General features: G+C 46.1%; 1 protein-coding gene across 1 annotated transcript in view; it reads left to right on the top strand.

Moving 5' to 3' along the window:
- Positions 1-16,772, top strand: part of vsnl1a (visinin-like 1a) — a 61,291-nt gene extending 44,519 nt beyond the window's left edge. The window contains exons 3-4 of the mRNA XM_021612387.3: positions 13,569-13,784; positions 14,216-16,772. Coding sequence (XP_021468062.1) covers positions 13,569-13,784; positions 14,216-14,413 — 414 coding nt within the window. The 3' untranslated portion in view covers positions 14,414-16,772. The remainder of the gene's footprint in view (positions 1-13,568; positions 13,785-14,215) is intronic.
- The last annotated feature ends 181 nt before the right edge of the window (positions 16,773-16,953 follow it).

The raw sequence follows: 16,953 nt of genomic DNA, 5'->3' as shown, positions 1-16,953 counted from the left end.
GCCTGATCATGGCCACTGCTGTTATGATAATGTGAAATGGCCTCCGTTGGGAGTGTGACTGCATAGCTAATGTGGCCACGGCGAGCAAGGTCCCTGCATCTCTCTCTCCACTTCTCTCTCTTTTTACCGCTTCCTCTAACACCCTCCCTCTTTTATATCCAACTCCTCTCCCTCCCTCCCTACCTCCCTCCCTCTTTCCCCATCCCTCTCTCTCTACCACTCTCTTTCAGATAGGGCGAGGACAGAGCAGAAAAGAGTGGAGGTGACAGCTTGTACTCTGATTATGAAGGCTTTTATGTTCCACTTAGTGCTGTGTGATTTGGGTTGTGTCTGGAGGGCTCTTGGCTAAGCTTGGAGCATCGGTCATCGCTGCTCTGTTCCTCTCTCTACCCGACAGACATCAACGTTTATTAGGCCAGCTGTGGCTGCCTGGGCCTATATACACACGCACGCACGCACGCACGCACACACACACACACACTAAAGCCTCCCTGCTAGGATGCGGCTGCTGCCTTGTGGGGCAGCTTCTGGACCTCATAAACGGAATTACAGTGAGCTCCAAAAGTATTGGGACACTGAACGTGTTTTTGTTGTTTTGGCTCTGAACTTCAGCTATTTGGATTTGAAATGATACAATGACTATAAGGTGGAAGTGCAGACTGTCAGCTTGAATTATTTGAGGGTTTTTTCATCCAGAAATGGCTGGTAAATAATGTATTGTGTCATTTTGGAGTCACTTTTATTGTAAGTAAGAATAGGATAAGTTGGATGCTACCATGACTACGGATAATGATGAGTGAGAAAGTTACAGATGCACAAATACCCCAAAAATGCTAACCTCCCCTGTTATCGTAATGGTGAGAGGTTAGCATGTCCATTGCTCATTCAACAGCCAAGCCAACTCAAAAGTAATAGACCGGTTGCCAAGACATTATGGGGAGGCTGCAGTATTGCTGTCAGATAGGAGAGCCTCATTATAGCCTGTATAATCTCTGAGCCTCTTCCAAGACAGGAGATAGAAACACAATCATCTATTGACAAAATTTTGTCTTTTGCATAATGTGGGCTGGCTGTAGCATTTACTTTAAAATTGTTTTAATAGACAATTAATTATGCACAATGCGCAACCAGTGTTTGGCACACGATATAGGCAGCATAGGGCTTGTCCCCGACTAATAAAAAAAACTTGGTTGACCGAAAGTTGTCTGTTCTTTCAACCAATTGATTGTTCAATTTTTTTTACCTGCATTTTTCCATATATAGAAAAATTGTGCATTGAGCTTGTCTGACGCTTAAAGTTTTCTGTTCGATGAAATAAGACAAATGCCTGAAGATGGCGACAGAGATCGAAATAACCAAAAGAAGAATCTGGCTTTCGCAGATTCTGCCATTATTCTCCTGAAGTTGACGGTAATATGCCACATTAGGAGTGAAGGAGTCGGCAACCATTCCCATGTGGAATGCCAATTTATCTTACCATCTCTACTGATCTGCGTGCCAGTTATGGTTTTCATATGCACACTCTCGTGAAACATTTTCATTTCATTTATAATAACGTCATCATATCTCAAAATCATTGTCATGTGGTTAATCAAAATTCCATCCAAATCTAAATGAAAATGATACTAACATAAAAACTTTTCTAACTTCTATTGTCTTTGCCAACTATGTAAAAATATTGCAGCCTACAAGTAGAAAATATCCGGATAAAAATAAATCTTATAAATCACATTGGCTACACCAGTGATGGAAAAAGGACCCAATTGTCATACTTGATAAAGTAAAGGTATCTTAATAGAAAATGACTCATGTAAAAGTGAAAGTCACCCAGTACAATACTACTTGAGTAAAAGTCTAAAAGTATTTGGTTTTAAATGTACTTAACTATCAAAAGTAAATGTAAATGCTAAAATGTACTTAAGTATCAAGAGTATAAAAATAAAAAAGATTGAAAAACAGCTGTTGGCTATGAGCTTTGATGCATACACTAAAATCAGTTAATTTTGCAGGTCTTCATGGAAGGAAACATCACATTTCAAGTATAAATTATTTCAAATTCCTTAAGCAAAGCAGATGGTCACATTTTCTTGTTTTTTATTTATTTACAGATAGCCAGGGGCAAGCTCCAACAGACATAATTTGCAAGCGAAGCATGTGTTTGTAAGTCCCCCAGATCAGAGGCAATAGGGATAACCAGGGATGACCAAGTGTGTGAATTAGACCATTTTCCTGTCCTGCTAAGCACTCAACATGTAACGAGTACTTTTGGGTGTCAGTGAAAATGAACGGAGTAAAGTACATAATTTTCTTTAGGAATGTAGTGAAGTAAAAGTGAAAGTAGTCAAAAATATTAATAGTAAAGTACAGATACCCCAAAAAAACGACTTAAGTAGTACTTTAAAGTATTTTTACTTAAGTACTTTACACCACTGGGCCATGGCTGAGTACTGGCACCTCAAAATGTCACAGTGCTTAAGCTCCTGTTCTTCTTATAGAATATTAGCTCAAAAGTATTATGGAGCTCATGCACCTAAATATAAACACGACCAGCACCCAAAATGAGTACTGGAACCTATTTCAGTCCAAGTCATGCACTGATAAGAAGTAATCAGGTAGGCCTATTTTACGACGTTTCCACTGGATCAGAGCATGACATTTTTCCCTTTCATGCTGAGTGGTTATCGAAAGGGAGAGGAGCTAAAACGATTTTTCAAATACATTGAGGATCTATTGTTATTCTCAATGGATGTAAAAACAGACTTTGTTTGCTTGCTGTTTGAGGTGAAGAAAACACGACTTTGAGAAGCTCCACAGGTCATTCATTAGTGGTGGTGCGTTAAGCCAATCAGAAATACTATCAGATCTCCAGATGGGCACATTTATATGTTGTAACGGTTTTCTTCCGTTGAAGGAGAGGAGGACCAAAATGCAGCGTGGTTAGTATTCAACATGTTTAATAAAGGACAATAAACGTGAACACTACAAAATACAAAACAACAAATGTGGAAATCCGAAACAGTCCTATCTGGTGCATAGACACAAAGACAGAAGACAACCACCCACAAAACCCAACACAAAACAAGCTACCTAAATATGGTTCCCAATCAGAGACAATGACTAACACCTGCCTCTGATTGAGAACCATATCAGGCCAAACATAGAAATTGACAAACTAGACATACAACATAGAATGCCCACTCAGCTCGTGTCTTGACCAACACTAAAACAAAGAAAACACAAAAGAACTATGGTCAAAACGTGACAGTACCCCCCCCCCCCCCCAAGGTGCGGACTCCGGCCGCAAAACCTGAACCTATAGGGGAGGGTCTGGGTGGGCATCTGTCCGCGGTGGCGGCTCTGGCGCAGGACGTGGACCCCACTCCACCATTGTCTTTGTCCGCTTTAGTCTCCTCCTAGGAACGGTGACCCTCGCCGCCAAACTAGGATTGGCAACCCTACTAAAGGGCTAAACAAACTCCTCTGGACTGAGGGGCAGCTCAGGACCGAGGGGCAGCTCAGGACCGAGGGGCAGCTCAGGACCGAGGGGTAGGTCAGGACCGAGAGGTAGCTCAGGACTGAGAGGTAGCTCAGGCTGGTTGACGGCTGAATGGCAGCCCCGGCGGATCCTGGCTGAATGGCAGCCCCGGCGGATCCTGGCTGAATGGCGGCCCCGGCGGATCATGGCTGACTGGCGGCTCCGGTGGATCCTGGCTGACTGGCGGCTCCGGCGGATCCTGGCTGACTGGCGGCTCCGGCGGATCCTGGCTGACTTGCGGCTCCGGCGGCTCCTGGCTGACTGGCGGCTCCTGGCTGACTGGCGGCTCCCTGCAGACTGGCGGCTCCCTGCAGACTGGCGGCTCTGGCGGCTCCCTGCCGACTGGCGGCTCTGGCGGCGCCCTGCAGACTGCCGGCTCTGGCGGCTCCCTGCAGACTGGCGGCTCCCTGCAGACTGGCGGCTCTGGCGGCTCCCTGCAGACTGGCGGCTCCCTGCAGACTGGCGGCTCTGGCGGCTCCCTGCAGACTGGCGGCTCTGGCGGCTCCCTGCAGACTGGCGTCTCTGGCGGCTCCCTGCAGACTGGCGGCTCTGGCGGCTCCGGCGGATCCTGGCTGACTTGCGGCTCCGGCGGCTCCTGGCTGACTGGCGGCTCCTGGCTGACTGGCGGCTCCCTGCAGACTGGCGGCTCCCTGCCGACTGGCGGCTCTGGCGGCGCCCTGCAGACTGGCGGCTCTGGCGGCTCCCTGCAGACTGGCGGCTCCCTGCAGACTGGTGGCTCTGGCGGCTCCCTGCAGACTGGCGGCTCTGGCGGCTCCCTGCAGACTGGCGGCTCTGGCGGCTCCCTGCAGACTGGCGGCTCTGTCGGCTCCCTGCAGACTGGCGGCTCTGGCGGCTCCTTGCAGACTGGCGGCTCTGGCGGCTCCTTGCAGACTGGCAGCTCTGGACAGACGGGAGACTCTGGCAGCTCTGGACAGACAAGAGACTCTGGCAGCTCTGGACAGACGAGAGACTCTGGCAGCTCTGGACAGACGAGAGACTCTGGCAGCTCTGGACAGACGAGAGACTCTGGCAGCTCTGGACAGACGAGAGACTCTGGCAGCTCACCATACATACTGTGAAGCATGGGGGTGGAAACATCATGCTTTGGGGCTGTTTTTCTGCAAACGGACCAGGACGACTGATCTGTGTAAAGGAAAGAATGAATGGGGCCATGTATCGTGAGATTTTGAGTGAAAACCTCCTTCCATCAGCAAGGGCATTGAAGATGAAACGTGGCTGGGTCTTTCAGCATGACAATGATCCCAAACACACCGACCGGGTAACGAAGGAGTGGCTTCATAAGAAGTATTTCAAGGTCCTGGAGTGGCCTAGCCAGTCTCCAGATCTCAACCCCATAGAAAATCTTTGGAGGGAGTTGAAAGTCCGTGTTGCCCAGCAACAGCCCCAAAACATCACTGCTCTAAAGGAGATCTGCATGGAGGAATGGGCCAAAATACCAGCAACAGTGTGTGAAAACCTTGTGAAGAATTACAGAAAACCTTTGACCTCTGTCATTGCCAACAAAGGGTATATAACAAAGTATTGAGATAAACTTTTGTTATTGACCAAATACTTATTTTCCACCATAATTTGCAAATAAATTCATAAAAAATCCTACAATGTGATTTTCTGGATTTTTTTCTTCTCATTTTGTCTGTCATAGTTGAAGTGTACCTATGATGAATTACAGGCCTCTCTCATCTTTTTAAGTGGGAGAACTTGCACAATTGGTGGCTGACTAAATACTTTTTTGCCCCACTGTATGTAATGGGGAATTGTTGAACACTAACAATCAAACGCAAACAATTCACAGAATGAAGTTATGAAACAATGAATGTGCTCAAATTGGCAGGAGAGAGCACATTCTGGAGAGAGAAGTGCATTGGGCATCTGGGTGCATCACCAATCCGACTTCTGCATTGGCCATGCAGCATTGTGATACAGATTTAGCAGACGTCAGGGTTTTCATAATTATTGCACATCATGAAGCAGTGCTGAGCTGTTATCAAGGTGGTGAAGTTTGTGTTTTCTACAGCCCGACCTACCGTTAACCAATCATGTCAATGCGGAGCAAAACAGAGCCCTCAGAACTGTTACAAAATTGGGAGGCGCATGGCGATGCGGTGCGGAGTTCGTTTTGGCCTCTGCACGCCTCTGGAGGCTCCGCAATTGTATCACACCCTGCACATGGAGCCTCCGACCACAATTTCGGATCAAGCTTAAATATACTTTTAGTCCAGGCCTCCAGAATGGATTACTTGACAGAGATGGGTGCAAATATGTATTTGTTACTGCTCGACTAAAACAATCTCGGTGGAACAACAGCCTCACGACCAAACAATCGACCAGTCAACTAAATTGGGGTCAGCCCTAAGGCAGTATGCATTTTGTGTTTGAAAAAGTCATTACAAAAGATTTTACAAATTCTGCCAACACCTCTACAGAAATGTGATCCAAACACATTCGTTTGGAAATGGACATGGTCTAGTTCCAACATTTCCAAATCATACACCAAATGAGGGCATTTTTGTTACCATAAAAGGTGAGTGGAGGGCGTGTTCCAGTGTTTGCTGTAGCACTCATTCATGAGCACACAAATACAGTTGAAGTCGGACATTTACATACACTTAGGTTGGAGACATTAAAACTAGTTTTTCAACCACTCTTGTTAACAAACTATAGTTTTGTCAAGTCGGTTAGGACATCTACTTTGTGCATGACACAAGTCATTTCTGCAACAATTGTTTACAGACAGATTATTTCACTTATAATTCACTGTATCACAATTTCTGTGCGTCAGAAGTTTACATGCACCAAGTTGACTGTGCCTTTAAACAGCTCGGACAATTCCAGAAAATGTCATGGCTTTAGAAGCTTCTGATTGGCTAATTGACAACATTTGAGTCAATTGGAGGTGTACCTGTGGATGTATTTCAAGGCCTACCTTCAAACGCAGTGCCTCTTTGCTTGACATCATGGGAAAATCAAAAGAAATCAGTCAAGACCTCAGAAAAAAATTGTAGACCTCCACAAGTCTGGTTCATCCTTGGGAGCAATTTCCAAATGCCTGAAGGTACCACGTTCATCTGTACCAACAATAGTACGCACGTATAAACACCATGGGACCACACAGCCGTCATACCACTCAGGAAGGAGACACGTTCTGTCTCCTAGAGATGAAAGTACTTTGGTGCGAAAAGTGTAAATCAATCCCAGAACAACAGCAAAGGACCTTGTGAAGATGAAGAGGAAGCAGAAAGGTCGCTCAGCAAGGAAGAAGCCACCGCTCAAAAACCGCCAGAAAAAAGCCAGATTACGGTTTGCAACTACACATGGGGACAAAGATTGTACTTTTTGGAGAAATATCCTCTGGTCTGATGAAACAAAAATAGAACTGTTTGGCCATAATGACCATCGTTATGTTTGGAGGAAAATAGGGGACGCTTGCAAGCCGAAGAACACCATCCCAACCGTGAGGCACGGGGGTGGCAGCATCATGTTGTGGGGGTGCTTTGCTGTAGGAGGGACTGGTGCACTTCATAAAATAGATGGCATTATGAGGCAGGAAAATGATGTGGATATATTGAAGCAACATCTCAAGACATCAAGCTTGGTCGCAAATGGGTCTTCCAAATGGACAATGACCCCAGGCATACTTCCAAAGTTGTGGCAAAATGGCTTAATAAGGACTACAAATTGGAGTGGCCATCACAAAGCCCTGACTGCAATCCCATAGAAAATTTGTGGACAAGACTGAAAAAGCGTATGTGCGCAAGGAGGCCTACAAACCTGACTCAGTTACACCAACTCTGTCAGGCGGAATGGGCCTAAATTTACCCTACTTATTGTGGGAAGCTTGTGGAAGGCTACCCGAAACGTTTGACCCAAGTTATACAATTTAAAGGCAATGCTACCAAATACTAATTGAGTGTATGTGAACTTCTTGTCCCACTGGGAATGTGATGAAAGAAATAAAATCTAAAATAAATCATTCTCTCTACTATTATTGTGACATTTTCACATTCTTAAAATAAAGTGGTGATCCTAACTGACCTAAAACAGGGAATGTTTACTAGGATTAAATGTCAGGAATTGTGAAAAAATGACTTCAAATGTATAATATCACTCTGATTTATCAAGGAACTGATACATCAAGCTCAAAGAGTTTCACAGTCAGTCCTATCATCCTGGCCTCCTATCATCCTCTTTAGTGCTTTTACATAACTAAGTGTTTCATAACCTAACAGATTCGCACAGAGGAACAAGCTGAGGAAGAACAGCAGCAGACTCTCTCTCTTCCACCTCTCTTCCCCCCCTCTCTTTCTTCTCACCCTTCTCTCTCTCCCCACCCCACCCCTCTCACTCTCCCCACCCCTCTCCCTTCTCACCCCTCTCTCTCTCTCCCCACCCCTCTCTCACTCTCCCCACCCCCTCTCTCTCCCCACCCCTCTCTCACTCTCCCCACCCCTTATCACTCTCCCCACCCCCTCTCACTCTCCCCACCCCTCTCTCACTCTCCCCACCCCTCTCTCCCCACCCCTCTCTCACTCTCCCCACCCCTCTCTCACTCTCCCCACCCTCTCTCACTCTCCCCACCCCCTCTCACTCTCCCCACCCTCTCTCACTCTCCCCACCCCTCTCTCCCCACCCCTCTCTCACTCTCCCCACCCCCTCTCACTCTCCCCACCCCCTCTCACTCTCCCCACCCTCTCTCACTCTCCCCACCCCTCTCTCCCCACCCCTCTCTCACTCTCCCCACCCCCCTCTCACTCTCCCCACCCCCTCTCACTCTCCCCACCCCCTCTCTCCCCACCCCTCTCTCACTCTCCCCACCCCTCTCTCCCCACCCCTCTCTCCCCACCCCTCTCTCACTCTCCCCACCCTTCTCACTCTCCCCACCCCTCTCTCACTCTCCCCACCCCTCTCTCACTCTCCCCACCCTCTCTCACTCTCCCCACCCCCTCTCACTCTCCCCACCCTCTCTCACTCTCCCCACCCTCTCTCACTCTCCCCACCCCCTCTCACTCTCCCCACCCCCTCTCACTCTCCCCACCCCTCTCTCACTCTCCCCACCCCTCTCTCACTCTCCCCACCCCCTCTCACTCTCCCCACCGTCTCTCACTCTCCTCTCTCACTCTCCCCACCCCCTCTCACTCTCCCCACCCCCTCTCACTCTCCCCACCCCTCTCTCACTCTCCCCACCCCTCTCTCACTCTCCCCACCCCTCTCTCACTCTCCCCACCCCCTCTCTCACTCTCCCCACCCCTCTCTCACTCTCCCCACCCCTCTCTCACTCTCCCCACCCCCTCTCACTCTCCCCACCCTCTCTCACTCTCCCCACCCCCTCTCACTCTCCCAACCCACTCTCACTCTCCCCACCCCCTCTCACTCTCCCCACCCCCTCTCACTCTCCCCACCCCCTCTCTCACTCTCCCCACCCCTCTCTCACTCTCCCCACCCCCTCTCACTCTCCCCACCCCCTCTCACTCTCCCCACCCCCTCTCACTCTCCCCACCCCTCTCTCACTCTCCCCACCACCTCTCTCACTCTCCCCACCCCCTCTCACTCTCCCCACCCCCTCTCACTCTCCCAACCCACTCTCCCCACCCCCTCTCACTCTCCCCACCCCCTCTCACTCTCCCCACCCCCTCTCTCACTCTCCCCACCCCTCTCTCACTCTCCCCACCCCCTCTCACTCTCCCCACCCCCTCTCACTCTCCCCACCCCTCTCTCACTCTCCCCACCCCCTCTCTCACTCTCCCCACCCCTCTCTCACTCTCCCCACCCCTCTCTCACTCTCCCCACCCCTCTCTCACTCTCCCCACCCCTCTCTCACTCTCCCCACCCCCTCTCTCACTCTCCCCACCCCTCTCTCACTCTCCCCACCCCTCTCTCACTCTCCCCACCCCCTCTCACTCTCCCCACCCCCTCTCACTCTCCCCACCCCCTCTCTCACTCTCCCCACCCCTCTCTCACTCTCCCCACCCCTCTCCACTTCTGCAGGACTTTTACTTTGGTTTGTTTCTTTCTTCCCGTCTCTCCAGTCCCTCCTGACTGAGCAGGAACAGCCAGACAGTGCCAAGCCATATGGAACAGCAGGGCCAGCCCTGTGAGGGAGTCAATTTGCATTTGTGCATGCTTTATCACAGTGTGCCTTACATCCTGGCAGGGTTACACAGGCCTGGCCCAAGGCTCTGGTACACCCACAACACCCAGAGAACACCCAGGCTCTCTGGGAACTAAAAAGGCTGACCCCACAACTGCTCACGGCTCGCTCGCTCTGTCTATCTCTGTCTCTCCCTCTTCTCTCGCTATCATTCTCTGTCTATCTCTGTCTCTCCCTCTTCTCTCTGTCTCTCCCTCTTCTCTCACTATCATTCTCTGTCTATCTCTGTCTCTCCCTCTTCTCTCGCTTTCATTCTCTGTCTATCTCTGTCTCTCCCTCTTCTCTCACTTTCATTCTCTGTCTATCTCTGTCTCTTCCTCTTCTCTCACTTTCATTCTCTCGCTATCTCTGTCTCTCCCTATTCTCTCACTTTCATTCTCTGTCTATCTCTGTCTCTCCCTCTTCTCTCACTTTCATTATCTCGCTATCTCGGTCTCTCCCTCTTCTCTCACTTTCATTCTCTGTCTATCTCTGTCTCTTCCTCTTCTCTCACTTTCATTCTCTCGCTATCTCTGTCTCTCCCTCTTCTCTCACTTTCATTCTCTGTCTATCTCTGTCTCTCCCTCTTCTCTCACTTTCATTCTCTCGCTATCTCGGTCTCTCCCTCTTCTCTCACTTTCATTCTCTGTCTATCTCTGTCTCTCCCTCTTCTCTCGCTTTCATTCTCTGTCTATCTCTGTCTCTCCCTCTTCTCTCACTTTCATTCTCTGTCTATCTCTGTCTCTTCCTCTTCTCTCACTTTCATTCTCTCGCTATCTCTGTCTCTCCCTATTCTCTCACTTTCATTCTCTGTCTATCTCTGTCTCTCCCTCTTCTCTCACTTTCATTATCTCGCTATCTCGGTCTCTCCCTCTTCTCTCACTTTCATTCTCTGTCTATCTCTGTCTCTTCCTCTTCTCTCACTTTCATTCTCTCGCTATCTCTGTCTCTCCCTCTTCTCTCGCTTTCATTCTCTGTCTATCTCTGTCTCTCCCTCTTCTCTCACTTTCATTCTCTGTCTATCTCTGTCTCTTCCTCTTCTCTCACTTTCATTCTCTCGCTATCTCTGTCTCTCCCTATTCTCTCACTTTCATTCTCTGTCTATCTCTGTCTCTCCCTCTTCTCTCACTTTCATTATCTCGCTATCTCGGTCTCTCCCTCTTCTCTCACTTTCATTCTCTGTCTATCTCTGTCTCTTCCTCTTCTCTCACTTTCATTCTCTCGCTATCTCTGTCTCTCCCTCTTCTCTCACTTTCATTCTCTGTCTATCTCTGTCTCTCCCTCTTCTCTCACTTTCATTCTCTCGCTATCTCGGTCTCTCCCTCTTCTCTCACTTTCATTCTCTGTCTATCTCTGTCTCTCCCTCTTCTCTCACTTTCATTCTCTCGCTATCTCGGTCTCTCGCTTTCATTCTCTCGCTATCTCTCAGTTTCTCCCTCTTCTCTCACTTTCATTCTCTGTCTATCTCGGTCTCTCCCTCTTCTCTCACTTTCATTCTCTGGCTATCTCTGTCTCTCCCTCTTCTCTCACTTTCATTCTCTCGCTATCTCTCTGTTTCTCACTGAGTACGACTGCATTCACGCTAATAATTCGATATTAAACTGATTATGGCTCTAGGCCGAGTATGACATTAGTCATCTTAACACTTTATTCTGGCTATCTTCATCAGCATAAGGTCATAATTGAAGTATGCATAAGTATGTATCTTAGAAATAGTTTTCACATACAGACTTTACAGACTTTCAGTATGTCTAAACCCAGAATCAAATAGGCTTCCCAAAAATAACATGGTCGCTGTGATATAGAACGTTTATTTTGAATGATGATTTTCTGAATTTACTAAAGTCCCATCAGGAAGCCTGATTTCGGGTGTATCAATTTAAACAGGATTATAAGGGAAATAGTTATTCTTGCAAAGCATGTAAAAGTTCAATCAAACAATTATATTAATCCGGACTATTTACAATAATAGTATTATTGTGTGCATGTAACTGTACTCACTGTGTCATTTTTCTCTCTTTCTCTCTATCCCTCCATCTCTCTTTCTCCCTCAATCTGTCTCTCTTTCTCTTCGTCCCCCTTCTCGCCACCTCCCTCTCTCTACCCCTCTATCTTCCTCTCTCTCCCTCCATCTTCCGCTTCCGTCTCTCTTTCCTTTAACTTTTAACTGCAGTCTGATCAGTTTGCCACTGCGGCAGATTTTTTTATGGGAGGACATTTCTGCAGATGGACAGTTTGCAGAATTCACTCCCCAGGACTATTGCCTTCTGCTAGCTGCCATTAGAATGCATAGCCTTGCCCTGTGCTCTGGGCTCTGTGCTGTCCAGATTTCAAACAGGGTGTGGGTTCTGGAAGTGTCATTATGCAAAGACAGGCAGCGAGTGTTAGATAACTTTCATTTGAAGGGTACCTTCATAAGAACTTCATGCATTTCATACATTCATTATGTTCAAAGGAGTGAGTGTTTTTGTTGTTTTTAGTGTGAGAAACAGCTACAGGACAAAACCAGGGCAACACTTTGAAAACTATTTGGATCTGTAGGGATTTCTTTGGCAGTGGCACATCCCATTGTAAGGCATGTGTTTTGAGAGCGGAGCAGAGCTCCAATTCTCCAACACCTCTACTCCTGCTATCAGAGAGGGCAAGTGGAAGGTCTGCTCTAATGAATTGGCCTTTTCCCCCTGGAGAACCCAACTGAACCACAGCAACAGAAACCCATCATATCTTACATGGTGTTTCTTTACAGCCCATTAGCCTCTACCCTGTCCGCCTGTGTATTGTCCACGGAGGCACTGTCTGAACCACAGTAGGTCTAGGAATAGGAAAATGGATGTGTCAAAAATTCTCCCAATTTTTAAAAATGTTTTACAGAAATCCCAGTTTGAATATTCCCAGAATCAGTGTGGGATAAGCAGGAAATCCAGAATCCTTCAACCAGGATATCTGAAAAAATAAATCCTAATATGTGTTTATTTAACACTCAATAATGTGTAGAACGATTCATTTTTTTTAGAGCTTTTAAGGACATCTTCCTCCTTAAAAACATGACAAATGTTTATGATTTGTTAATGCTGTCTTTGTGATGTGATTATGAATGTAATTGGACTATAGTGGAAGTAGCAGTGGAAGATTTAGGTAGAATTCTAAATGATACTATCAAGCTTTTTGGGTTTGCACTCAACAGTGTATTGTTCATCACTGGGTGCATGTGTTGCAGCTGTGAGTTTGGGCGGAGGAACACTGAAGGGTCCACCCTAATGGGGAACAGGGTGCAATGAAAAGTGCACTACTTTTGACCAGACCTAGTGGGGAGCCATTTGAGCTGCAGACAACATAGCTTCTAAAGTAGGCAGGCAGGCACTGTTAAAGTTAGTGGCTGGACAAGTCTGCACTCTGAGAGCTTAATCATGTCGAAGCGCCACAATGTTTCCATCTCGTGAACAGAGGGAGCGTTCTGCTCTCTCCTCTCCCTCGTTCACTATCCACTTCTCTCGCTCCTTTCCTCCTTTTTTTCTAAGCATCTCTCCTCTCCATCTCCCTCTCCCAGACTGACTATAAAGCTTAGGTCCGCATTGCATCCCACTGCGGGTTCTCAACAATATGCTGTGGTGTCATACACGCTGAGTGTCAGACTTACCCAGAGTCCCATGCATGCATACACACACACGCACACGGACACACACACACACACTCACACTGCTTAGTAGTATGGCGATCAGGCACATCATGTACTGTACAGTACTGTATGTGCCATGAACTAATATCAAAGGTATAGACGGCTACATGTGGTATCGTCTTGAATGATTGATGAACCTGATTGTGAGGCTGGGGTTCCCCTTCTAACTAATACAAATGGGATCTCTTCTGTTCTTTTTCTCTCGCTTTCAGTTTTTCCCCTACGGAGATGCTTCAAAGTTTGCCCAGCATGCATTCAGGACCTTTGATAAGAACGGGGACGGCACCATCGATTTCAGAGAGTTCATCTGTGCCCTGTCTATCACGTCTCGAGGCAGCTTCGAACAGAAACTCAACTGGGCCTTCAACATGTACGACCTGGATGGAGATGGCAAGATCACACGAGTGGAGATGCTGGAGATCATTGAGGTAGAGTTCAGCCCGTACAGATTAAGCTTGAATCATATTCTGCGTCCCAAATGGCATCTTATTCACTACATAGTACACCCCTTTTAATCGGGGCCCATAGGGCTCTGGTCAAAAGTAGTTCACTCTATAGGGAATATGGTACCGTTTGGGATGCAACCAAATCTCTATGGTTCAGCTATTCATGTCATATGAGTTTACGGTGTTGAAATATTAGTCATGGTTACGGGGTCTTTCTCAAAAAATGCCTTTTGTTCTGCACTTTAGATTTGACTCTTCACAATCTGAATTTTTACATTTCCTCCTTTTGCCCTTTATGCCCTTGTACAGTAGGTGCCTTGAATACAAATCAGGTTGGGTTTTTCCGAGAACGTGTTTGACCTATAAATGTCTCTACTTGATGATTGAACTACAATTTCTCCCCCTCTGTGAAGGCCATCTACAAGATGGTGGGGACTGTGATCATGATGAAGATGAACGAGGACGGCCTGACGCCCGAGCAGCGAGTGGACAAGATCTTCAGCAAGATGGACAAGAACAACGACGACCAGATATCACTGGACGAGTTCAAAGAGGCAGCAAAGAGCGACCCTTCCATTGTATTACTCCTGCAGTGTGACCTGCAGAAATAGAGGAGAAGGGGAGCTTGAGAACCGCCACAGACTGCACAGAAGATTCATGTTCCATTCAGTTTGCAGCTATTTCCACGGGAAAAAAATATGCTTGGACTACCTTTCAATGGATCCGCTTCTTGATGTTTGAAACACTTGTGTGCATGAGAATGTTATTTGCTAGAAACAATTTATACGTACATATACACACACACACATAACGAGCTACACACACCCCACAAGATACAAACAAACTGCACACTCACTACACATTCACAATACGCACAAATATACAGATATATAAATATTATATTTCAATGACTGCCAAAATGTGAAGTGTGCAAAGTATTTTCCATACACTCATTCCACTGGAGCATCAGCGATGTGCTATGTTGAATTACGCTACAACTTATTATTCTGAGTTTACTGGCGCTAGCTACGTGTTTCATATATTGAGCAATGTCAGCCAAGTCAAATTCCTATGGTAACGTAACTGTTTCTGACAAACCAAGTATCTATTCTTCTAAAAGATTAGATTTGGATAGATAAAAGAGATGGATTGGTAGCCTATTCATCACAAACGTTTTCCTTCCAAATGTGCTTGTACTGTCGGTGAATATAAATTCATTTGCATGCCTTTAGGTTTTGCCTTAAAAATAATCTCCTTATTTTGCATCCTATAAGAATAACGAAGACAAAGCTTGTCAACGAAATGCCGTTAAACAGTTAAACATCCAATATTTGAATATGAAAAGCATATGACGGTATAGGTCACAAGTATTGATGAATGGGATGTAATTGTTTGTGATTTGTCAAGACATTATTTTTGTGGGAGCATGTTCCTTGTAGATAATAATAGTTCATAATAATAATAGTAAACATACCCCTATTTAAAATCTACCATCTCATGAGAACCATTTTGAATGAGGAGATATTGAATGTGGCATATTTAACGACAAAACCAAAAGTCTGTATGAATACAAGAAAAATATTTGGCTGAATTGGACCGAAAGAAATTAAATACACTGAAATAAAACCACCTCATCAGTATTGTCGGAGGAAGTATAGCTTATGAGGCATAACTAATGAGAGGCAATGTGACATCTATCTGAAAATGAGCTCAGCTCAATAACAATGTAGAGGTTTGAAGTGCATTTTATCCTACATATTATTGTTCCACTTAGTTTTGGTCTATGTCATCACACCATCTCTTCAATGAAGATACAGGTTGCATATCAATGTGCTGAATTCAATGAAGTTCCTGTCATGACTTTATTAATACCACTCATAGATATGAGGAAATTATCTAAGGCCAGAGCGACGTTGTGTTAGACATTGATTGATATTATCTCATACTGTTTGTCTCTTTCAGTTTAAAAAAGGAGTGTAAAAAAGGAACAATGTGTTGAAAGAACAAAGTGAATGCCATTCTTTATGAACCAAGCCAAGAGGACAAAAACCCTTCATGTTTTGGTAGGCTATAGTTTGCCCAATGTGTACCCAACGACGCGCTCCTCTTTCTTTTTTATTCCCCTCATTGAAGCACACACTGTATAGTAGTTCCTTTTTAGGTGCAGTGTATCCTGTCCTCCCATAAAGACAACTGCTTAGAAATAGCCCGAGACCCCTGGCCTGGTCCCAGATCGGTTTGTGCCATCTTGTCACGGCGCGACATTGGAGTTGGCAAGACAGCACAAACAGATTCGGCTACAGGCTATTAGACCCCAGCTTGACTGGAAATATTAAGTAATTCACCTGTACACCTTCGTTGTCCCGGTACTGTGGATCTGTCTCCGTACGATGGTCACACGCAATCTCACAGACAGCTCTGGCCCGATTTGGACGAAACTTGGGTGAATAATGCGTCTTGCCATAGAGATCCAGCGTTTACTAAATTACACCGATTGGCCCAAGGCAGGCGCTATAGTAATTAACAGAAATGTGTTTGTCACACGATCCCAATCGGCCCAAGGAAGGGCGCTGTATCATTGGTGGGGGAGGACATGTTTACTGTTGCCTTGTTGAAAGATTGCAGACACTGCTTATATAAATCACTAGTTTTTGTTTCACATCTCATCTGCACATTTGGGAGGAGTTATTTGATTCATTTATTTTCAAATTTACTGCGATAGGAAGACTAAGTCCACCATCATTCCTCAATAAATTAGGCTGACCGTCTGTAAATCTGAAACTTCACATGAACATCTTCGCCCAGAAATGCTTGTACTTATAACTATTATTAATCCGATACCAAATGTAAGCAAAGGCAACAGTGTCAACTGAAGGATTATTTTGTACATGTAGCATGTATTGTGTCCCCGATAACATGGCTGCACTACTCGTGTTGTGATTTAAACTAATAAAATAACTATGGTCTGTTTTCTGAATGTGTACTGCATTTAGCCACCAGATGTCGCTTGTGTTAAGTGATATCAGAATACGCAGGCAAACCAATGGTATAGATTGTCCTCTTGTTGATGTCTTGGATATAGATTTACCAACTCCCAGAACATCTGTTCTCTAAATACAAGCTGAACTATCCCCATGACAAATATGGTGTT

Source organism: Oncorhynchus mykiss, chromosome 8 (assembly GCF_057628025.1).
Source record: "Oncorhynchus mykiss isolate SJ-2025 chromosome 8, ASM5762802v1, whole genome shotgun sequence".
Taxonomy (NCBI): domain Eukaryota; kingdom Metazoa; phylum Chordata; class Actinopteri; order Salmoniformes; family Salmonidae; genus Oncorhynchus; species Oncorhynchus mykiss.
The sequence above is the reverse complement of the archived record's forward strand: the minus strand, read 5'-3'. Positions and strand labels throughout refer to the sequence as shown.